Source organism: Elephas maximus, chromosome 7 (genome assembly GCF_024166365.1).
Source record: "Elephas maximus indicus isolate mEleMax1 chromosome 7, mEleMax1 primary haplotype, whole genome shotgun sequence".
NCBI classification, from domain to species: domain Eukaryota; kingdom Metazoa; phylum Chordata; class Mammalia; order Proboscidea; family Elephantidae; genus Elephas; species Elephas maximus.
This window is the reverse complement of record NC_064825.1, coordinates 88032005-88056475: the sequence shown is the minus strand read 5'-3', so window position 1 is coordinate 88056475 and position 24471 is coordinate 88032005. Positions and strand designations below refer to the sequence as shown.

At 38.6% G+C, this 24471-nt stretch overlaps 1 protein-coding gene across 2 annotated transcripts; it reads right to left on the bottom strand.

Annotated features, from left to right (window-relative positions):
• PRRG4 (proline rich and Gla domain 4) lies at positions 1-23800 on the bottom strand. Of its 2 annotated transcripts, none has more exons than XM_049890839.1 (6): positions 23690-23800; positions 22921-23042; positions 16463-16626; positions 14660-14708; positions 12837-12969; positions 1-3691 (listed from the first exon to the last, which is right to left on the bottom strand). In XM_049890839.1, the coding sequence occupies exons 2-6, from the start codon at positions 23018-23020 to the stop codon at positions 3457-3459; spliced, it is 681 nt and encodes a 226-aa protein (XP_049746796.1). In that variant the 5' UTR covers positions 23021-23042; positions 23690-23800; the 3' UTR covers positions 1-3456. The 2 variants fall into 2 exon arrangements, with proteins under 2 accessions (XP_049746796.1, XP_049746795.1); XM_049890838.1 differs by lacking the exon at positions 23690-23800 and adding an exon at positions 23351-23624.
• Between the last annotated feature and the right edge of the window lie 671 nt (positions 23801-24471).

The following is a 24471-nucleotide window of genomic DNA, read 5'->3' as shown; positions in this document are numbered from 1 at the left end:
ATAAAAGGAAATTCATTAGAATCAAAACACAATCAAGGCTTTAGGAAAAGTATATGCACTGCTCTTTTTCAGATAGTAAAAATATTGGTATATTTGTACTAGACTACCTTAAACTGTTAGGGAACTATTTTAAGCAACAAAAAAAAAGGTTGGAGGAAATACACAGAGAAGATTGAAGGTATCAATATCTGTCACACATGTTCCAAAATGACCACACAGGCAGAATCTACGGAAGAATATAAATTTTAAAAAATTAGAGAAATGCTAGACATTCCAGTAACAGCGTAAATGTCATATACATTTCAAATCAAATAATAAGATTTTTTAACTCACATCTGATCAAAACAAAACCAATAAGCCGATGAAACTGAGTTTTTGTTAAGTATTGGAAAATCTTTTTTTAATTTAGGTGAAAATATACACAGCAAAACACACATCCATTCATCAGTTTTCTACATGTACAATTCAGTAACACTGGTTACATTCTTCTCCTTGTGTCACCATTTTCTCTATCTCTACCCATATTGTTTGTTTCACCACCATTGGCTTAAACTCACTGCCCACTAAAGGTGTCATCTATGTTTTAGAGTTACTGTTTACAATTTGATCTCATATAGATAATTGTTTAAAACAGTACAATGCTCATGTCAAATATTCAGACCTACTGGACCTAGCAAATCTTTTAGAAATAAAAAATTCTCTTGTACATATAGGAAAAGTATACACACACATAAATTATCTGAGAAATAGAAAAAATTGATCAGAATTTTAGAAGGAAACAGGAAATTTAAGAAATGGAGGCCACTGTTGTTCTAGAGTCCGTAATTGTTCTGAGAGGCTACACCCCTGTGTATTCACTCAGAGGGCACATTATTAAAATATGCAAATATTTGCAACGGTCACAGAATCTGTGTTCTCTTTATGATTTTTTTTTCTTTTTGAAAAGAGAATATTCCATAGAGAATTATCTATCCTCCTGAAGATAAAACTTATAAATGTCCAATCTCCTTTTTATACCAGATTGCATTCATTTTCTGATTTTATTAGAGGGGAAAACTGTTCTAAATATATATATAAAACCTTGTTGTGTCAAAACAGATTTAATGGTTAACACTAATCAATTGCCTGGGGAAGAAGCACAAACAAAACAGATCAAACAAAACCAAAAATCCACCAAAAGCACAATAGGAATACAAAAAAAAATGAACGAGATAGAAATATATAACAGTGATTTTAAATTAAAATATTTTCCTTTTAACCAATATGAAAAAAAAATATTAGCATTTGTCAATTATGGTTATATCACATTTTCTCTTTTATACTTGAAGTATCATGAACTTGACATTGGATGCTCTATAAATACCAGTGATTTTACAATCTTCATAATAAATTCTAGGTTCATTCAAGCTAGAGCAATAGCAGTACCCTAAATGATGGCAGATGACACATTTAGACTGCTGTGAGGGGGGTGGTGTCACCGGTTCTGAAGCTAGAATTGCAGTTAGGCTTTTGGGAGTTTATGGGGATAAATGAATTCAGGGGATTTTTCAAATTATGATTCTGTAAAAGATTATCAATATATTTGTTAGCCCAAGATACAGATATAGATATGGATATGACAAATGCTTGTAAATTTCTCTAACTTAGAATTAAGTAATAAGATCCCCAGATTTCATAATTTCAGACAGTGTCATTCTATGGGCATGAGATGGAACTGAAAAAGTGTGCTCGCTTATTCTAACCCCAGTTCTCACCAACCTGTTAGATTTTGGGCAAGATATCGTTTCATGTCTTAATCTGATTATTACAACGTGAGCAAGGTGGAGTTTGCCTCTGACCTTTTAGAGAGGTTTAAAGTAAGTGCAAAGTGCAAAGTTACATGAGAAAAAGTGCTTATGTAAAACCAAGGAATGATTAATAGCAGACTTTTTATAGGTACTGTGGGTGGCTTTAAACAGACCACTTTTCCTAATTAAATCTAGATGTTGCTAGATGACTTATTTGCAACAAGCACCTAAAGAGAGTCTGATACTCTTTGGCTGTCTGTAATGATTAAGATCTTACTTTTATCTGCCTTAAGACTGTGCTGTCTTAAGCATATCACACATGCACTGTAATATGGTTTATACTGCCTAAACATTTAACTCGGAAGGAATAATCAAATCCATGTGGCTTTCAGTCTCACCCCTGTAAAAATTATAAAACAAAATAAAGTTTTATCAATGATCTTAAATAATAGGAAAATGCAATACCTGGCAAAAACATCGAGAATAGAATTTTCTATCCCATTTCTCAGAGGCATGTTCTTTCTTGCCCTTCTTCAAAGTGGAAATAAATTCGTATATACACATACACACACAGACACACACGCCTACCCACATAACTTGGTATACATACACACTCACTTCAGAGGTTTATAGCTTATACTCTATTATATTCTTGAGGAGAGACTGGTCATATATAAGGTTCAAAGAACACAGTATAGGTTAAAATGATTATCTAGGATGTTTTTCTTTTGTGTTCAGACATATTAACAGATGCAAGAGGTTGATGGTAAATTTAATCAATATTTTTTAGTAGCAGAAAATTATTTTTTCCAGATTCTCAAAGTATTATGTATAGAGTTCAAATAATTTTCAAGATAATTGCATGTAGTTTTACACAGATAATTTAGCTCTAAAAGATGAGTGAATATGGGCAACTGTATCAAGTTCTAGTCACTCCTAGATCTGAGGCCCAATTATTTATTTGATAGCGTAGCACTCCTTGCAAATTCTTGCCATTGCAACCCTGTACTCTCTGAAGAAATAACTCCATGTCAAGTAGTAGCATTTTTTTTTAAAAGAAAACTACTAACCCCATTCCCCATAATGAAATATGACTGATAACAACGGCTAACAACTAAAATCTACAAAGTATGGTAAATGCTATGCAATAATTTAAAATAAAAAACCAAATGATTATATTAAGGTCACCAATTTATATTGAAACATCAAATTCTATGAAGTATCTCCAACCAAAAACAAATCCCAATAAAGATTGAGTCCAATATCATGACTAGGAATAATCTAATGATTAAAAATTCTTACATTTTTTCATATTCAACACAAGAGGTCTACAACTTTTATCTGTACAAAAGGATACAAATTATTCACTAGTTGTAACTATGCCATCAATAAAACAGATTTTTTTGAACCATTAAAACAAACTTTATGAAAAAGCACTTTGCTCTTAACTGCAAGGCTAAGGAGTTGAAGTTTCCTATCAAGCTGATAATGATCAAGTTCAGGTCTAAGATGCAGACAGAACTTCCATGATCCAGTACAGTGCTTATTCCTCCTTTGCTCCCTGCAGTTTGTCATAAAGGGCTGGACTGACATGTCTTTTTTGATTCAGGGAGAATGAACCGTTCAAGTAACATAAATTCCCTATACCACCAAGATGGCAAGATTGGGCTTAGCGAGATGGGAGTGACATAGATTTTTTAAATACCCGAAACCCTTTTGCTGGCCCAGGATACGGAGGTGGTGGCGAAACATTGTGTTTTCTGGTCAGTGCCACTGCCTGTTCATAAGAAGGTAATCCTGTGTCCTCCACAGAAGGTGGCGATGGAGACAAGATGGTTTCCTCAGGTCTTCTGAAAATGATGGAGGGAGTGTGCCTGCCTCTCCTTACGTAGACGGCTGAAGAACTACACAAAGAGACAGCATTTAGGTTTACAAAAAAATAAAGGTTTACGAAAGGCAGCACTTTTAGGTTAAGATGGCAATATTAGAAAATCCAGGACTGTTTTGATAAAAATTGAATACAACTTATTAAGAGAACAACAGTTTTATTTAACTCACAAACTCAGAAAGTCTTGGTATAGTGAAAAGATCAAGAGCTTTGAAGTCAGACATGGGTTTGAAACCTGACTGTGCCATTTCATAGTTATGTGGCCAAAGAAAGGACCCTGGGTTGGGCAATTGTTTGTGCTCAACTACTAACCTAAAGGTTGAAGGTTCAAACCCACCTAGCAGGCCACAGGAGAAAGGCCTGGAGATATGCTTCCATAAAGATTACAGTCAAGAAAACCCTATGGAGCAGTTCTAGTCTGTTTAAAGTTTAAACACATGGTCACCATGAATAGGAATAGACTCAACAGCAATGGGTTTGGTTTTTTTGGTTGGTGGCCAAAGGCAAATTACTACCTAATTCAAGTCTCCATTTCCTCCTCTTTAAAATGAGGATAATAATAGCTATCTCACCAGAATTGTTTTGTGTGGATTAAATAAAATGTTGTATGCAAACCATCTAGCAGGGTCTGCTACACTAAAATAAGGATGGAAAACATGCCAATTCCCCATTCTCCACCTCCTGAATTAAAACTTTCTGAAAGTACGGTGTGAAACCCAAACCAGGCTTGTTGGCAGGCGGCACAGCTCCAAGCTGAGGGAATAGATGGCATAGAGATCATCACAACAGCTGATGCTGGTTTCTCTCCTATGTTCCCTCCTGCACTCCTGCTGCCCTGTCCATCTTTCCTAAGCAGCACTTTTATCATGTCATTCTTCTCAAAAGTCTAACCTGCAGCCTACTTTTCACTCCTTTGCCTCCTTTTCAAAGCCTCCTTTATTCTGGCCTCACCTTATTTTTTATAGCCCTCTGCCCTTGCCAAGCAGCCTCTTTATACTGCCCCGAATGTGCAATGACTTCTCAGCCTCTGTGATTTCACTGTTACTGTTTCCTTTCTCTGAATTTGGTCTCCTCCCTCTTCCACTGGGTTTAACCCTATATATATATATATATATATATATATATATATATTTAATACGGCCTACTTCATTCTCTACCAAGGAGCCCTCGTGACGCAATGGTTAAGTGATCAGCTGCTAACTGAAAGGTCAGTGGTTCAAACCCACTAGCAGCTCCGCAGGAGAAAAGACCTGGAGATCAGATCCCATAAAGATTACGGCCTAGGAAACTGTATGGGACGATTGTACTCTGTCCTGTAGGGCTGACACAACAACAACCATTCAGTCCCAGCATTTTCACAAAACCTTGCCAGCTACACTCATCAATGAAGGTGGAAATGCATCTTGGGTCTGGTGTTTTGAGCCTACACTTTCTCTTCTCACCTGTAAATTATAAATTATTCAGTTGATCTGTTTAGACTATGAAGTTGGCTTTCTATGAATTTTCTAGGCAGAACTTAACCTCATATAGATTTGGTTATGTAAGATAATTAAAACTTATAGGTTTTCCCCAGCCTTTAGTCAATATTTACAATATTCTTCCTACTAAGAAAGAGTTTATCAAAAACCAAACCTGTTGCTGTCTAGTTGATTCTGACCCATAGCGACCTTATAGGACAGAGAAGAACTGTCCCACAGGGTTTCCAAGGAGCATGTAGTGGATTCAAACTGCCAGTATTTTGGTTAGCAGCAGAGCTTTTAACCACTGAGCCACCAGGGCTCCAAGAAAGAGTTTAGCAGACTCAAAATACGATAATCTTTTACAAAACTAAATCAGTCAATTTGTGATTTAGAACGTCTCTTTCCTTTGGAAGAAATAATGTGATCTGAAGTTGGAGGGAGGGAGAGAAAAATTACAGAGAGAGAAGAAAAGCAAAATTCTGTGTAAATCTAGGAACTGGATAATCAGCCCTTTAACAGTTGAGAGGTGACTGAGAGGATCACACGTTTACTTAGAGGGCTCAACACAATTCCTCCTCTGTCAGAAATCTGGAATGCATTCAGGGTAGGCCAGTCACTTGCCACATTCATTAGCTTGTGATGAAAAGTTTTATTTGCTTATCCTGAACAGGAGAGGCAGATATTTTCATTTGAAGAAATAAATGTTTCCATGTTGATGTTAAGATTTTAACAAATAGAAATAATGTATTACACCAAAGTTATTAAATATCCACACAGTATTTTTTTATGCATCCCACACCTTAAATGATTGAAATGAGAAAGTATGCACTGATAATATCTCAAAAACACGGGCAATATGTTATGCTTATTTTTCTCCACAAAATCTAAGAACTAAGAAATGAAAAGATCTTGTCTTCCATTTCTTGGCATGTTTTTCAGAGAAATGAGGCAAATGTTTCTCACAATGGTCTTCTTTTTTACTCCTTTCTTTTTCAAATATTCCCTTGCCCTCTGCCACTTCCAGACTTGCAAAATATAGAAAGAGAACAAATAACTCTGCTGAAGAATTTCTTGGGACAATAGATGAAAAGTACTTTAGTAAATATTTAAAAATCGATCCTAACATAAGAGAATGTCTAGTCAACCTAGTTTGAAATGGGGAATTGTTGCTGTGAGGATCAAAGGAAGACAATGGATATATATAAAAATGATCCATGAGCTATAAAGCATTCTAGGGTACAAACATCAAGTATAATTAATCTAACTTTTAAAATCAGAGATGTCCAGAGTTTCTTATTTTGCAATAACATACGCAGAAGGCATGCATGAACATAGCACTTTGTTCCCTCTGTCTGAATGCTGCTTAGCTTCTTGTGCAGGGAAGAAGGTAGGAAATGAGTCAGAGACATGCAGCAGGAAGATAGTTGTGGTGCAGAAAAGGAGAAAAATGAAGAAAAATGGGAGAAAAGAGAAGATGTCAGGCACGAGCACACTGTGCCATCATAGAAGGTCAGCAGTTCAAATCCACCAGCTGCTCTTTGGAAGCCCTATGGTGCAGTTCTACTCTGTCCTATAGGGTCACTATGAGTCAGAATGGACTCGATGGCAGCGGGTTTGATTTTGGTTTTTATCATAGAATAGACCTCAAACACCATTATTAAACTGGAGGGTATGAATGGGGTAAAAAGAAGGATAAAAGGCAAGATGAGTCTCCAAAAACAATTTTTGCGTATTTCTTCATTAATCTGTGAGTTTCCAAGACAATCCCAGCTTGTGGAGGAAATCAAAACAACAAACCTGTTGCTATCAAGTTGACTCCAACTCATAGCAACCCTATAGGACAGAGGAGAACTACCCCAAAGGGTTTCCAAGGCCGTAATCTTTTTGGAAACAGACTGCCAGATCTTTCTCCCATGGAGCAGCTGGTGGGTTCAAACAGACAACCTTTCAGTTAGCAGTCAAATTTCTAACAACTGCCCTACCAGGGCTACTTTTGTGGAGGAAGCCACATTGAATAAAACCTTAGTCAAAGATCCTAGAAAATGGAAAGACCCAGCTCTTTTCCTGTCTGTTAAATAAGGGAAATTAATAGAGGTCGGTCAGCTTAAAAGATAGTGGTGTAAGAAATATTAAATAAATTCTTTCTTATTTTGTCTCACTTCTCAAAATTTTTACTGGATTTACAGAGGCCTTTGACAAATCCTTAGTCCACACTCATAGGTCACATAATGCCTCAGTAAGCTTTTCAGGAATTCCAGCTTGAAGCTAGAATTACAATTAATGTTGTTTCTGTCCTCAGCCCTCTTTGTTGGCTCCTCCTCTTCTTTCTGCATCTTTACTGTCAACCAAAAAACCCCAAATTTGTTCCTGTGGAGTCGATTCGATTAATAGTGCCCTATTTTTTTTTTTTTTTTTATAGGACAGAGTAGAACTGCCCGGTAGGGCTTCCAAAGAGGATCTGGTGGATTCAAACTGCCAGCCTTTTGATTAGCAGCCAAGCTCTTAACCACTGCACCACCTGAGTGCCTTACTGCAAACATTCTTTAAGTTTCTGTCCTTTCAGCACACGCAGAGAACTTGCCTACTCTCATTTTAATCATCCAACAGATACATGTCAATTCCACATCAGTAGCCCTAAACGTCTATCTTTTCTCGTTATCTCTAAAATGCCACTTTATTCTGTCAAAATCCAAATTAGTTTTTCTTCCTCCCAGTGTGTGTGTATGTGTGTGTGTGTGTGTATAGCCCTGGGTAATGCAAGCAGTTAACACAGTTGGCTTCCAACCCAAACGCTGGTGGTTTGAGTCCACCCAGAGATATCGCAGAAGAAAGTCTTGGTGACCTACTTCCCAAAAATCAACCACTGAAAACCCCAGGCAGCACAGTTCTACTCTGACACACACGAGGCCACCACGAGTCAGAATCGACTTGACAGCGACTGGGTTGGTATTTTTTAAAAATGTGTGTGTGTGAATATGTATATATATAAACCCATGGAAATCAAGTCAATTCTGACTCATAACAACCCTATAGGACACAGCAGAACTGCCCCCATAGAGTGTCCAAGGAACGCCTGGTGGATTTGAACTGCTAAGCTTCTGGTTAGCAGATGTAGCTCTTAACCACTATGCCGCCAGGGTTTCCTACATATATATGCCTAGAAAACCCAGTGGGGGCAATTCTACTCTGTCACATGGAGTTGCTATGAATTGAAAATCAACTTGACAGCCCCTAAGAACTAACAGGAGCCCTGGTGGCACGATGGTTAAGAGCTGGGCTGCTAACCAAGAGGTCGGCAGTTCGAATCCACCACCCACTCCTTGGAAACCCTATGGGGCAGTTCTTTATGTCCTATAGGGTTGTTACGTGTTATATATATATATATATATATATATATATATATATATATATATATATATATATATATATATATATATATATATAACATGTAATAACCTGTTGCCGTCGAGTCGATTCCAACTCACAGTGACCTTAGAGGACAGAGTAGAACTGCCCCATAGAGTTTCCAAGGAGTGCCTGGTGGATTTGAACTGCCAACCTTTTGGTTAGCAACTGTAGCACTTAACCACTACGCCACCAGGGTTTCATACACACACACACACACACACACACACACACACATATTCTGTTCCTTTACAGAAGCTTAAGTTCAACTCACATTCTTTCAGCATCTCCTAGTTCTTTCTAATCAGGCATCAAGTCCTGCAGATTCTTCATCAAGACCAATTCCAGACTCATGACCGCACAGCTGAATTACTACACTAGCACCCTTACTGACTTTCCTCTGTTCTCCAGTTCCTCCCTGCTCTAGTACACATTACTTAAGTAAACCAGAATGTAAACTCCATGGGGCAGGCACTTTCTATGTCTTTACTCACCTCTGTGTTCCTAAGACCTAGTACATTGTCCTTTTCTCGAAATCTTTTCTCAAAGACCATTTTTCCTTTTAACGCTCTGCGTAAGTGGTCCCTTCGTGTCTGGCAACTCAAATGTAAATTCCCTATAGCTGGCATTCCATTGATTTCCCCAGGCACTCATACACTTCATCAGAGCTCGTAAATCCCTGGTTAAGACTATTTTGATTATCCTTCCTACATGGGCCTTGATAGTACCCACCTTTGCTCCTGTAGTTCTACCTTCTTGAAACATTCTCCCTGTTAATTTTCTCCAAAATTCATATCCTCCAAGGAAGCTAACTGGAACGATGTAATGGGGTAGCTCCAATTATTATCCCAAATTTACTTATGGGAAAACTGAGGTGGAGTCTGCATTTAAGTAGCATGCCCAAAGTCAAATAGCTTGGTACCAAGAACTCAAACCCAGGCATTCTGGCTAGGTGGACTGGGCAGCATTTCATTCTGTTGTACACAGGGTCACTGTCACAGATTGAATTATATCCCTCAAAAAATGTGTGTATCAACTTGGTTAGGCCATGATTGCCAGTATTCTGTGGTTGTCCTCCATTTTGTGATTGTAATTTTATGTTTAGAGGATTAGGGTGGGATTGTATCACCGCCCTTACTCAGGTAAAGGGAGTTTCCCTGGGGTGTGGCCTGCACCATCTTTTATCTCTCAAGAGATAAAGGAAAGGGAAGCAAGCAGAGACTTGGGGACCTCATACCACCAAGAAAGCAGCACCAAGAGCAGAGCGTGTCCTTTGGACCCAGGGTCCCTGTGCCTGAGAAGCTCCTCGACCATGGGAAGGTTAAGGACAAAGACCTTCCTCCAGAGCTGTTGGAGAGAGAAAGCCTTCCCCTGGAGCCGATGCCCTGAATTTGGACTTGTAAACTACTGACTGTGAGAAAATAAATTTCTCTTTGTTAAAGCCATCCACTTGTGGAATTTCTGTTATGGCAGCACTAGATGACTAAGACAGTCACTATGAGTTGGAACTAACTCGATGGCACTGAACGGCAACAACAGTTTGGCTCCAGAGTGTACACGCTCAACCACTATTACTATGGCTTCACCTGGGGTAGAAATAATATCCCTTGTTCTCTTCCCACAAACAGATATTGTGTTAAGATGAATGTGTTTTAGAAAGGAATCACATTTTATTACATTTTGGAGTAAAAAATACTGTAGGAAACACAAATGAAATGCTGCAATAAAAAAATTTGGAGAGACTCTCTTAATGACTTATAAGTATGGCACTTGAAATATATCTAAGACATGTTGTTACTTGACAAAGGCAAGTTGCAAACAGACATTTCTTTCTAAAGTCATAAAATATGATAGTATATGTGTGAAAAAAATCTGGACACCAAATTCATAATAGCAGTTATCTCTGAAAAGCAGAATTGTGGGGACCTTCACTTTTGATATATCTTTCCATAATATTTGAACTTTTAAATAACATACCTGTGTTATTTTTGTAGGCACAAAATAGAATAAAATTTATTTAAAGACCTTCATCTCCTTTATCAATACATTTTCAGATACTCCCATTGTAACAGAAATGATTTTTAAGTGATTCATGGCAGATGAAATGAAACTGCTTACTTTAAACCTTCTTTAAGAAAAATACTTGTACTAAATTTCAGAAAAAATATGTATCTTTTACATTTACTAATTTCATTTAGGTGCACATATATGCAAAAGTTTCTTTTTTTAATGAGTAACTTTCAGAAACTCTAATTTTGATAAACTAATAATCAAGGGCATAACAGTCATTCTTAAGGGAAGAATACTATGGAACTTTATGAGGAATTAGGGAACTTTGAGAGAAATCAGAGATTGTTCCCTTCACCTCACAGATGAGCAAAGCTCAGAAAATCAAGGAATTTGCTTCAAACTCAGAGCTAAATAATGGCAGAACTAACATGAGAACCTTTCCTCCATATATCGTATTATTTCTATTTGCTGTGAGATAATTAAGAACAGCCTGACTCCAATTAATTAGAAGAGTTATGATTCAAGCCTTCTGGTTACATAAAGGTCTACTTGTATATTGCATTTAGAGTTGAGCAGTTGTATAATCCTCTTTTAAAATGGACAAAAGTTTTAAAAATTCAACCAAATAAACATAATTTTTTGATGCTACGTTATTTTAATTATTTTTATTTTTTACCGTGACTCTCCCTCAATGAAATTTTAGAGCCATTATATCATTAAGATCATTTTCAAATGATCTTAAAGTAGTTTTCAAATTCAGGAAATTTAACACTGGTTCAATACTAATATCTAAATAGCCAGTCCATATGTGAATTTACCCCAAAGTTCTTTATAGCACTTTATCTTTTGCTTCACGACCCAGTCCAGGACTACACATTGCACTTAGCTATCATGTCTCTTTACTTTAATTTGGAATAGTTAGTTCATCAGCATTCCTTTGTGTTTTATGATATTGATATTTTTTGAAGACTATAGGTCTGTTGTTTGTAGAATTTAAATTTTACTTAATATGAGTTGAAAGTGATCCTTAACTTTGAAGATACAAAGTCTTCTAATAGAATAAAAAAGAATATTTTATATTTTATTGGAAAGGTACAAAAACACCACCCATTTGCAGAAAAGATAAATTAAATGTCTAACCTATCACAAAAGAGTACATCTGGTTACTGCCACGAGCTTGCTCACAGAACTTGAAAGTGTGAAAAAAAAAAGTGTGAGTAAGGATATATAAACAATATCAATCTCTAATAGCCTGTTCAGCCTGGAGCTTTTTTGATTAGGTTATTTCTATACTTAGATATCTATAATTATTGGGAAGAAAATCAGCCCTTTTTAATAAGGGTGTTGAGGATCTCTTATGCAAAAAACTATGGCTTTTGTGAATCTCAATGCACTTTATTAATGTGCTATTATCCTCAAGTGGTAACCATTATATTTTATTCATTTTTGTTTAATTGAAAGTATCAATAAAAATAGTTGAATTAAAAAGCCAGTTACACCATTTCTACTTGTTTCTATTAACTGTATGATGCAGAGTAAACTATGGGACTTCTTGCCTCTGGATGTGTGCTGAGTCAATTATGACTCACAGTGACCCTACAGAACAGAGTAGAACTGCCCCATATGGTTTCCTAGGTGGTTATCTTTACAGGAGCAGATCTCCTTGGGTCTTTTCTCCCACAGAGCTGTTGGTGGGTTTGAACTGCCAACCTTTCAGTTAGCAGCCGGATGCTTAACCACTGTGCCACCAGGGTTCCTTGTTTCCTGCTTAAGAAGGAAATATTGAAAAAAATCAAGCTGACACATGTAAAGCTTTCTCTATTCTTTTGAAGGACCTAAGAAATAGCATGATTATCTCATTTATGTTAAATTAGGCAACCAAACAACTGAGACATGGTTATGGACCAGAGGAGACTGGAGAGACATGACAGGTAAATGCAATATGGTACCTTTATTTGGATCCTGGAGCAAAAAGAGCACACCAATGTAAACACTGGTGAAATCTAAAAAACATCCGGAATTAAGTTAATAGTAATGCACTGAAGTTGGTCTCTTAGTTCTGACAAATGCACTATGGTAATGTAAGATGTTAACAATGGGGGAAACTGGGTGAAGGGAATACAGACACTGTCTACTGTCTTTTCAAATTTCCTGTAAATCTGGAATTATTCCAAAGTAAAAAGTTTATTTAAAAAAAAAAAAAAAGTCAGCCATTTGCTTGATCCATTAAAAAATAGTAATATAGAATGTATAATAGTGAATTAAATATTTTTGCTTGGTACTTACCTTGGATGTCGCTGTCTATTACACTTTGTGATACAAAGATAGTAACCAAGTAATCCGAAGATAACCAAAAGTACTCCAGCAGCAATTAATCCAGTCAGAAGGCCCATAACGTCGATTTTCTCTCTGTTATCATCTTAAGAGAAATTATTAAGATAACAATTATAACAACTAAAAAGCACCACATGTGGTTTCAATACATTTAACACTGGGTCCAAGCACACTATTAAGCACTTAATAATTAATATTGATTTCTTTAAAAAGTCTTTGTGCTAACTGAGTTCAGTACAACTAGATGGTGCCCGGCTATCAGCAGTGACTCCTCTGACAGGGATCACAACAGAGGGTCCCGGACAGAGCTGGAGGAAAATGTAGAACAAAATTCTAACTCACAAAAAAAGACCAGACTTACTGGTCTGACAGAGACTGGAGAAACCCTGAGACTATGGCCTCTGGACACCCTTTTAGCTCATTAATGAAGTCATTTCTGAGGTGTACCCTTCAGCCAAAGATTAGACAGGCCCATAAAACAAAACAAGACTAAAGGGGCACACCAGCCCAGGGGCAAGGACTAGAAGGCAGGAGGGGACAGGAAAGTTGGTAAAAGGTAACCCAAGGTCGAGAAGGAAGAGTGTTGACATGTCGTGGGGTTGTTAACCAACGTCATAAAACAATATGTGTACCTGTTGAATGAGAAGCTAGTTTGTTCTGTAAAACTCTAAAGTTCAATTTAAAAAAAAAAAAAAAAAAGGTGATCCCGCAGAATGCGGAAATGTCGAACAACATCATTAAAAAAAAAATAATGATAACCAATTACATGTTAACAAATAACATTTTGATGAAAAATAACTATATTTTACAAATAAGAAAGTTACTGATTTAAAAAAAAAGTCTTTGTGCTAGACACATTACCTGAGAAATTTTTAAATGACACTTCCTAAAAGCCCTAGTTATGGTAATTAAAATTTTCATTTATTTTAAACAGGTCATATTAAATGGATAATATTCAACACTGTGTGGGATAGATATATTTTTTGTTCAACTGGACATATTTAATAATAATTTTTAAGACAAATTTGTTAAGCAACTTCAGTGTAGCTATGTAATACAATCTCCCTTATAGCTGGAGCCCTGCCTAAGGGGAATAAAAGAATAGCTGGCAAAAAAATTAAAAAAAAAAAAAACCCAACTAAAAAGCACCTAGAGATGAACAATCCAGATGAGATAAAGATCTCCCTTTTCTAAAAAAAAACAAAAACAAAAACCCATTGCTGTCAAGTCAATTCTGACTCACAGCAACCCTATAGGGCAGGGCAGAGCTGCCCCATAGAGTTTCCAAGGAGCACCCAGTGGATTTGAACTGCCAACCTTTTGGTTAGCAGCTGCAGCACTTAACCACTACACCACTGGGATTTCCATTTCTTGCAGTTACTTAATTCTATCCAACTATCTTAATTCATCTAGCATAAGCATCTCCTTCATTTGCAATGGTAAATAGGGGAAATAAACAGTTAAAAAAGAGTTTACTACTTGAAAACTGAGTCCTACTGATATTCTGTGCAAGTCTTGACTTAGCTGAGTTGTTTAAAACAGCTTTAAGCCTATTATCTCATTTCCCTAATATCTCACCAAACTTGATTTTCAGTGTGCAAATAGATGAATACGGCCTTCTCTGTCTTAGATGGCCCAGTGTATAATTAAGAAGTCCTCCTTGGATTTATAAGGTATGTATGTTGAGCAACAACCAAATTCAAACAATAAGATTAAATGTAATACAATAGAGAGAGGGTGAGAAAAACATTAAATTTGATCAGTTCTTGCCTTACTTGATTTTGTTGTTGGTCCTTTAATTGAATACTCCTGCCAAAATTTCATCTGTGAAAAAGGTAAAATTTCCAAGTTTATTTAATTTCTTTATTATTACTTTATTTGATCTCAATGGACCAAGACTAGGGGTGGTAAACTCTTGGCATGTGCAAGGGTAGGATACCAGTTTATTCAAGCCAGAGGGTGTGACTCATTCTAATTAAAGCACCACCACCCACAACTGCCTGTGCCTTCTCTGGAATTGGTCAGGGGATTACTGCCATTCCCAACTTTCTGTTATTATATCCTGCTATTCTCCCCTCACCTGCCTGGAGCCCCTGCTCAGGCATCACTTACTTTTCCCTCCAGATAATTATTTTTCCAATAAATGACAAGTTAGACTACTCTATTTCTAAAGAGTTGGCTCCCCAAATTATCCTGACTGAGAATAATTGGTGTGGAGTAATGGAAAATATCACATTAGAGAGGGTTGATGAAAGTACCAAAGCTGGAAGTTGAGGCTGTGGAGCCATTGTCATGTTCCCCAAAGACAAGGAGTCCAAATCTTTCTACATTAGGTGGGCCCTCAGTTTGCCAGGTTTTATTGAAAGGTATTTACTGATTTAGAAAAACAACCCTGAGACAGCTCTTGAGAGAGAATCAAAGCTGTTTTTAAGGAACCATGATAAAATTAGAAAATGGATCGTGGAAAAACAGAATAAAATCCCAAGAGGCACAACTACAAAGTTTGCTTGGTTTTCCCTCTCTCACAGATGTGGCAAATACTTGTAGGGGATTTTCTACGGAAGAATGCAGAATTTGGTTTCATCATATTGGCATATCTGCATTTGGAAAAAGAAACCAAGAGAGGTCTTATTGACTAAAGAGTAAAACAGAACTCTCAAGGAAGGGAAAAAAGAGCTGGGGATACTTAATGTAAAAGTAAAAATTTGGGGTCATTTAACATTTTTTTAAGAATATGCCAGATTATAACAGGAATGGTGCTGGCTATCTGTTTTTCACCTTAACAAGATTAGCAGATACAATTTAATTACATTTTAAGTAAATTACACAGATATAAAAAAAAAAATTCACCAAATGATAAATTCCTGAAAAGCAAGGGCTATATATTTTGTATTCTCAGTGCCTAGTACAGTGCCAGACACATAGTAGGTTGTCAATTAATGCTTGAGATATAAGTGCAGGTAATTAAAAAAGGTAAGGTCATTTCTACCTCTAGAGAAGCTCTATGGTTCTTCAGATAGGAGAAATCCTGTAAGGCTTGAATAATTGAAGCCTAAACCTAAGGAGCCCCTGGGTGGCAAAAACGCTTAAGTGCTTGACTACTAACTGAAAGGTTGGTAGTTCCAACCCACTAAGAGGTGCCTCAAAAGAAAGGCCTGTCAATCTGCTTCCAAAGTTTGTAGCCTTGAAAACCCTAAAGAGCAGCTCTATACTGCACACATGGGATCGCCATCAGTCAGAATCAACTCGATGGCAACGAATAACAGCAAATCTGCCAAAGTCAGAGGACTGGCTCAAGTAATATTTGAAGTTTAATTCACTCTGCATCATGATAGTTTTTTAACATAATAAATATTAAACCTACAAAATCACAGCACAGTTAATAATTTGCTAATTACTATAAACTCTGTTAATAAAGTACAAAACCAGGTCTAAACAGGTTAATAAGTATTTTAAGGAAGTAGAGGTAACAGGTAGTCAGCCCTGATTTTGTTTAAAACATAAAAGTGTAACTGAAAGTGTCACTTAAGTACAGTTTAATACTTTTCTAGCCAATTTAACATAATCAACCAAATTACCGTTTTATCTTCATCCACAAAAATCTCTCTAGCTTCCTCATAATTACAAAGTTCTTCTTTGCACTCTCTTTCTAGGTTACCGGGAGTGAAGAGTTCCAAATCAAATCTATTATACAGGAGGCGTCGATGTATGAAAAAGTTTGCTTCTTCTTTTGATCTAAAGACTAATAAATAAAAGGATTTCAAATATTGATAAAAGAGAAAATTCATTTTAATTGTGGAAAAAGTGAATCGTTCTCTTGATGTGGCTAAATTGTATCTAACTTGCTTGTATGGTTTTAAATTTCAACAAAAAGAAGTAACTTCACTTAGAATAATTTCTACTGAATAGGAAATACAAATATTAGCATAATTCCTGAGCATACTGGAGTTATGTACAAAAATATTAACACAAACAAAAATTATTTAAACATCACTTTTCCCTCCAGATAATTACTTTTCTAATACAGTCACGTGCCGCAAAATGTCCATTAGGGCAATGTCCGACTGCATATATGTCCATGATCCCAAGCCCCGTAAAGCCTGTTATATTAAAAATTCGAGGTAGTTACAATGGTTCACAATAACAAATGGGAGCTACTTTGCGATATGCATCAAAACATTATTACTGTATTGTTATGTTAAAGATGTTTTAGTGTATCTGGAAGTGTTTTTCTAATGTTTTTTATGCACAGATAGGTACATTACATACTATATACCAAGACAAACATTATACTGACATTAGATACGAACCATACCTAACGGTTCTGACTTACATACAAATTCGACTTCACAACTGATTTAGGAATGAAACTCATCATAACCCAGGGACTGCCTGTATATAATATGGTGTTCACACAAGGTTCAAATCACATAATGTTGTATTTCACAGAACATATCGTGGACGTTAAGCAATGTATGACTGGAAATGACAAGCCAGGCTATTCTATTTCTAAACGGTTGGTTCCCTGTTATCCTGACTGAGAATAATTAGTGAGGGGTAATGGAAAGAGTATTGGACTGAGAATTAGAAGACAGGGATTCTTAATTTTGATTTGACTTAGCTATTTGCTTATGTATCCTGAGAAAAGTCACTTATCTCTCAGATTGCCATTTCCTCATTTGTAAAATATGGGAATTGATCTAAATGATCATTAAGATCTCTTTAAGTTCTAAAATTATAAACTAGTACATTTATAGTAACATTTTTATATTCAAGTTTATATTAAAACTTATAAATAAAATCATAAGCTAACTATCAGATTAATTAAAACACATTCAGCCCTTCCCAAAGGAGTAGTTCCCCATTCCCCTCCCTCCCTGCAAGACTCCTTGGGGAGGTAAATGGTAAGCGACAGGGTTAAGCACAGGTTGACACAAAACCAAAACCTCCCACCATGGCAGTATTTAAAAAACAACCCACAAATGTTAAACTTGTTTTGGTGCCACACAAACAAAGCTTAAGCGATTTTGCTTCAGATTACATTACTGAGATTGGAATTCAGAAGCTCTCTATCCATCAAAAGCATAACAGAATGTAAGTCTTGGTATTTCTCACTGCTAACTTACACTAAAGGAAGAATATATTGAACTACACAATCGAAAGACAGCTCAAGATTGTTGAGAGAACATGGCTTGGAAGATAATGCTGATACACGAGCGACCTCAGGTTGCCATTTATTCTTAGCCCTCTGAGAACAGCCATGTCATGTCCAAGATGTTTTATTTTTTTCCTACCAGTTAACCATCTTCCCAAATAGGTTTGAATCTTTTAGAGCTGTTTTGTCCAATACAGTAGCCACCAGCTACATATGGCTATTGAGCACTTGAAATGTGGCTAGTCCGAATTAAGATGCGTTATCAACTCCCAGGAAACCCTGGTGGCGTAGTGGTTAAGTGCTACGGCTGCTAACCAAAAGGTTGGCAGTTCGAATCTGCCAGGTGCTCCTTGGAAACTCTATGGGGCAGTTCTACTCTGTCCTATAGGGTTGCTATGAGTCGGAATCGACTCGACGGCAGTGGGTTTGGGTTTTTTTTGTTTATCAACTCCCTGGCAACTAACGACAATGTACTCTGCATGTAAGATGTGCTGTAAAATACATGCCAAGTTTCAAATATTTAGTATGGAAAAGGAACCCTGGTGGCACAATGGTTAAGCACTCAGCTGCTAACCAAACGATCAGAGGTTTGAACCCACCCAGCAGATTCCTGGGAGAAAAGACCTGGCCTATAAAGATTTCAGCCCAGCAAACCCTATTGGGTGGTTTTACTGTCACATAGTAGTTTTGAGTTGGAATTGACAACACACAACAACAGTATGGAAAAAAGAACGTTAAATATCTCATAACTAATGTTTTATATTGATTACACGTTGAAATGATAGTATTTTGGGGTAAATTAAATACATCATTAAAATTAATTTCACTTATATCTTTTGGGGAAACTCTGATGGCGTAGTGGTTAAATGCTATGGCTGCTAAACGAAAGGTCGGCAGTCCAAATCCACCAGGTGCTCCTTGGAAACTCTCTGGGGCTTCTACTCTGTCCTATAGGGTTGCTATGAGTCGGAATCAACTTGACGACAGTGGGTTTGATTTTATGGGTTTATATCTTTTCACCGTTTTTAATGTGGTAACTAGAAAATTTTAAGCTATTTATGTGGCTCACACTGTATTTCTATTGGCCAGTGCTGTTCTAGAGTGTCTAGCATATAAAGGCTATCTGAACCAAGGAGGGAAGCTGGAATGGGATAATTGGGGATAGTTGTTTTAAGAAATATTCTAAAAGGAGGCTAGAGGGATCAGCGTGATGAAATATTTCTGTTATCTTTCCTCCTACTCCCAGTCAGTAAAGCACAACCAGGCAACACAACAGCACTACTGGTTCTACCTTCAAAATTCAGCAGGAATCCAACACTTCTCAGTACCTCCACCACTGCCATCCGGCCATCTGGGTGCAAGCCTTCATTATCTCTCACCTGGATTCCTGCAAATGGCCTTCTAAATGGTCTCCTTGCTCCCCATACAGTCTGTTTTAAACATGACAGCCAGAGTGATCCCTTTAAAAGGTAAGTCAGACTATGTTCCTACTTTTTTAAAAACCTTCTAGTAGCAATCCTATCTCCCTTGGAGTAAAAGGCAAAGCACTTACAATGACCCACAGGCCCTACATAATCTGGCTCCCAACCTTATCTTTTTTTTTTTTAATAATGTTTGATGGTGTTTTTGGTGAATGTTTACACAGCAAGTTAGGTTCCCATTTGACAATTTCCTCACAAATTGTTCAGTGACAATTGTTACATTTATCACAATGTGTCAAAATTCTTTTTGATTGTGTTGTTTGTTCCCTTTCCAGTACTCTAGTCTCCCTGCCCCCTTATCTTCACATCTTTGCTTTTGAGTAATTGTTGGCCCCACCCCTTATCTTTCTGACCTCATCTCCTGTCATTTTCCCTCACACGCTCTGTAGTAACTGCATTCTATTACAGCTACACACTCTGTTGTAACCAACACGCCCATTTCTCTCCGGACTTTGCAGTTGCTGTTTCCTGGGAGTGGAAATCTCTTCTTTCAGTTCCCTCCCTCACCTCTTTCAGGATTCTGTTCAACGTTACCTTCTCAGTGAGGACCTTCTTGACCGCAGCTGTTCTCTCATCCACCTATGGTGCGCCCTCTCCCCTCCTGTACTTTGCTTTTCTCCACAGCACTTATCACCATTTCCAGTTCTATAGGCTTTACTTATTTGTTACTACTGTGTTACCCTGACTTGAAGGAAAGTTCCACAAAAGCATGGATGTTGGTACCTGGCACATAAGAGGTGTTCAAAAATTACTTACTGACTAAATGAATGAACTCAACTTTACTATAGTGGGAAGGACCTAAAGTCTTTCAGCTGAGGCAATTCAACCCTGGTGGCATAGTGGTTAAGTGCCACAGCTGCTGGCCAAAAGGTCAGCAGTTCGAATCCACCATGCACTCCTTGGAAACTCTATGGGGGCAGTTCTACTCTGTCCTATAGGGTTGTGATGAGGCAGAATTGACTCGATGACAACAGGTTTGTTTTTTTTTTTTGTTTGGTCTCATGACTCTCGACTTGGTGTAGGTTTAAACCACAGACTGCCTAACTTAGCTATATTTACTGCATGAAGTCTAATTTCAGCATGGAGAATTAGAAACCCACCTCTGTCTTGGTACTTCTCCGATATACTCAGATTCTTAACTTTTATTGGCTAAAAAAGCAATAAAATTCTTCTGTTCAAGTCTGTCATCTGACTTTTAAAAATACCCTCCACCATGGCCTCCATAAAGCTACTGTCAACTTGAAGGGAAAAAATAAAAGACAGCTATAAACATTTTTAGTTTTCTCAAAATGATATTTATGCCAAAAAATGTCCTTACCCCTGTATTAAAAGTGTCTTCCAAGGGTTGCTCTTTGTCACACCTCTGAGTATGAAAGTTCTGATTCAGTCCATCAGCGGGTAACCTTAGACTTCACTCTTCAGCGCCAGATCAAACTTTTTCCTGCCTTCCTTATGATCTCAGGAGAAATACTGCCCTTTGCTATTCGGGTTCTAAGTAACTCTGAATTTGCTTCTAGTGGAAAAGAAGCAAACTTCCCTGCTCTTAGGGTTTCCTTGGCTTCTGCGGAGTCCTCCCATTTTCCCTGTGGTCTTAGCTGAAGGATATACGGGTCTTTGCCCTTTTTTATCTGGCTCCTCAGATTCTTTTCCTATCTCCATTTTCTCCCATCTTAGATTATCCCAAGAGGCTGTCTATGTATTCCACTCTTTCAAATCCACCAACCCCGATATTCCATTCTTGTCCTCTCCCCTGTCTCCTCATGTTTTCTAAATAAGCATCTTTTAAGTCATTTTAGCTCTACTCTCTTACTTCATCAAAATTTATCTCAGGGTCCCTTCTTTTCCCAGTTAGTTTTCATATCTCAACTTATTATATCCCATTTGCAGGTAGAGAGCATTGGCTTCTGTGTAATACAACTCTACCAAGATTACTCTTTCCTCTGCTCTAGGAGCCCTCTGTTCCTACCTCTGTTACAGAATTTACGGAGTTTATCTGTTTACACCCTGCCACCCCCACTAGGTGAAGAGGTCCTCCAGGGCAGGTATTACCACTTTCATTTCTACACCTCCAGGACCCAGCATAAGGCCCAGCACATAGTATGCGTTCATAAAATGGTTACTAAATGAACAAATTAGCTTTAATGAACAAATTAGCTTTGCAGCTAATTTGTTCCCTTCCCACAGATATCTCTAGCCCTCCCCGCTCAAGCATGACCTCTAAGTTCCGTTCACATTTTGTGATGTCCTGGGAGTGTCTTTTGTGCTTGTATCATGTGAATGAATGACTATACTCACAATCATTTTGGGGAGCAGCATCTAGTCCTACTGAATATGAGCCATCGCCTTATACATTAACTTATACTTGGAAGGTACCTAGAAGGGTCCCCTTCCAAAATGTCTCCCTGTCCCACTAGCTAGCCTATCCAATTGCCTAGAAGAATTCTACCATCAGTGTTTAATTCTTTTGTGTTAAAGGTGTTGTCTTATCTTAACACATACACACACACCCTGAGGAGGTTTAACACACTAAGCTGTATTAATCATTAATAAGTCAGCCAGGAGTATCAGTGTAACACAGCCTTCCCAAATGAAAATGAGCTAAGAGTAGGCTCTGATGAAGATGGGATAAGGGACAGGAATGTGTGCAGAGGTAGATCTACCATGCTGGCACTAGGCCAAAAAGCACAAGGACTAGACAGGGAGAAGGAACTGAGATCTAAAAGCCATTTTTTTTTTCTCTTCCAGTTTTTCTAGGTTAGACTTTTAAAATGTGGGGCTCAGGTTCAAGATGCTGGAACTAGTTTGTTTGCAAAATGCAACCCACAAGGTGTGGGATTCTAGGTCAGCAAGTCCCAAAACCTATGCTCCTCTCAAGCTCTGCCTTTATCCAGATAATCAAAGTTTGGACAATTTAAAGCCAAAAGGACCTCAGAGACCTTTCTGCTTCTCGGCCCCATCATTTTACCAGTGAGGAAATTCAAACACAAAGGGATTAAGTAATTTACCCAGGGTCTCACAACAAGTCCAGACTAGATCCATCTTTCCATGAAGAATAAGTAATTATCCTCATTATAATTACCACATAGCCTCATCTAAAAAAACAAAACAAAACAAAAAAGCACTCACTGATTTTCAGCAGCTGAAACAGCTTTTCATTCAGTTAACCACAAACCAGGTCTTAATACATAGTTATCAAAGGAAACTCACAGAAATAAATTTGTATCAACTGTAGTTCAAAAAACACAAAAAAAACCACATTACCAAACGAACCACAAATTAAACTAAGCATATTTTAGTGCAGCTGTAATTGCTGGGAGCATGCAATTTCAAATACTACACTTTCTCGCAGTGCAACTCCAGTTTCCAGGAAGTTTTTTTCCGAAACCGAAGCCATGCTTACCTTCTTCTTTCGCATGCCTGGGATCCTTTGGACTTGTGCAATGAGGAAATGCGAAGGTAACTATGGACAGGTGGCTGAGTAGAACCAGAAGTTTAAACATAGTCTGGCAACTGTCAAACAAACTAAAACAAAAAACACGTCAAAAAAGCCCCTGGCTCAGCACTTCGAGTTTCTGTGAGATTTGAGTCACCGACCTGTTGTGCTCAAAGCCACAGCGCAACTGCGCCCCGTGCCGGTTTCGGCCTCCTAGGACCTACTCACCCTTGGAAAGCGAGCCCCCAAGAACGCCTGCGGACAAGTGCGGTGCCCCGTAACCTAGTCAACCACCGAGTGGGTGACGCCGCTCCTTGCGCTCGAATCCGGCTGTGTCTGCCGGGCACGACCCCGAGGACACCCCCTCCGAGAAACCCCTTCCCCGCCAGGCCCGCACCTGCAGCCCCGGGCACATGTTCCTGCTGCCCCGGGGCCGGAGCCCCGTTGTTGGGTGGTCCCTGCGGCCGCCAGGCCCTCCGTCTCCGGCGCCCCCCAAATCTCGGCGACGCTTTGGGCCCGGTTCTTTGCAGGCCCGGGGTGACCCCGCGCTCGGGCCAGGGAAGCGCCTGCGGTCCTCAGAGGGGCGCCCAGGCAGACCTGGGGACGCGCGCGGTTCGGCTAGCTGTGGGGCTCCTGGGGGACCGCCGAGCAGAGCCGAGGGAGCGGAGGAGGCGGCTACCTGGAGAGCACCTGGTCGCGCCCGCCCCACCCCGCTCCTCCTCCCGGGCCGGCCTACCTGCGGCGAGCCGGCGGTGGGGTGGTGTCTCCGGGCGGCCGCGCTTCGCTCTCGCAGCCGCGTGGGTTCTGCCCGCAGCCCTGGGCCAGCCCGCCCGCCCGGCCGCCGCCGCCGCCAGCTCCCGCCCCGCCTAGGCGGAGGAGGTGGCCGGTTTAGATTCGTTTCTAGACTCGATTTCAGGAGAGCATTTTCAGTTCTCAGGGCTAAGCAGAGTGCCCTCCGCGCGTCCAGGGCTTTTCGCTTTGGGTTTCATTCGGTAGACGTCTTGTGATCACCTCAGGTCAGTGGTTCTCAAACTGTAGTCCCGGGACGGGAATAAAATATTCAAAAGTTTTACGGTCTCAAACTCAAATACACTTTGTTAGTAAAGTATAGGAAATGGAACGAGACATTACAATTGATCTATCTGATTGGGTCTCAGTCTGGGGGACGTCTCCAAGATCCTTTCAAGGGGTCTCCGAGGTCAAAAGTATTTCCAATAAGATAATAAGATATGATTTGCTTTTTTTCATTCTCATTCTCTCTTGAATGTACAATGATTTCCAGAGGCTATTTGACATGTAATGATGTCATCATTCTGTCTGCAAATAGAATGCCTGCATGTGCATTCTTGGGTTTTCTAGTATTTTCAACGCTTGTAAGTTTTAGGCGGTACCTGAATGGCGCGAACTGTTAGCTCTCTGCTGCTGTCTCAGTTATCTAGTACTGCGATAACAAAAATACCACAAGTGGGTGGCATTAACAAACAAATTTATTTTTTTACAATTAAGAGGCTAGAAGTC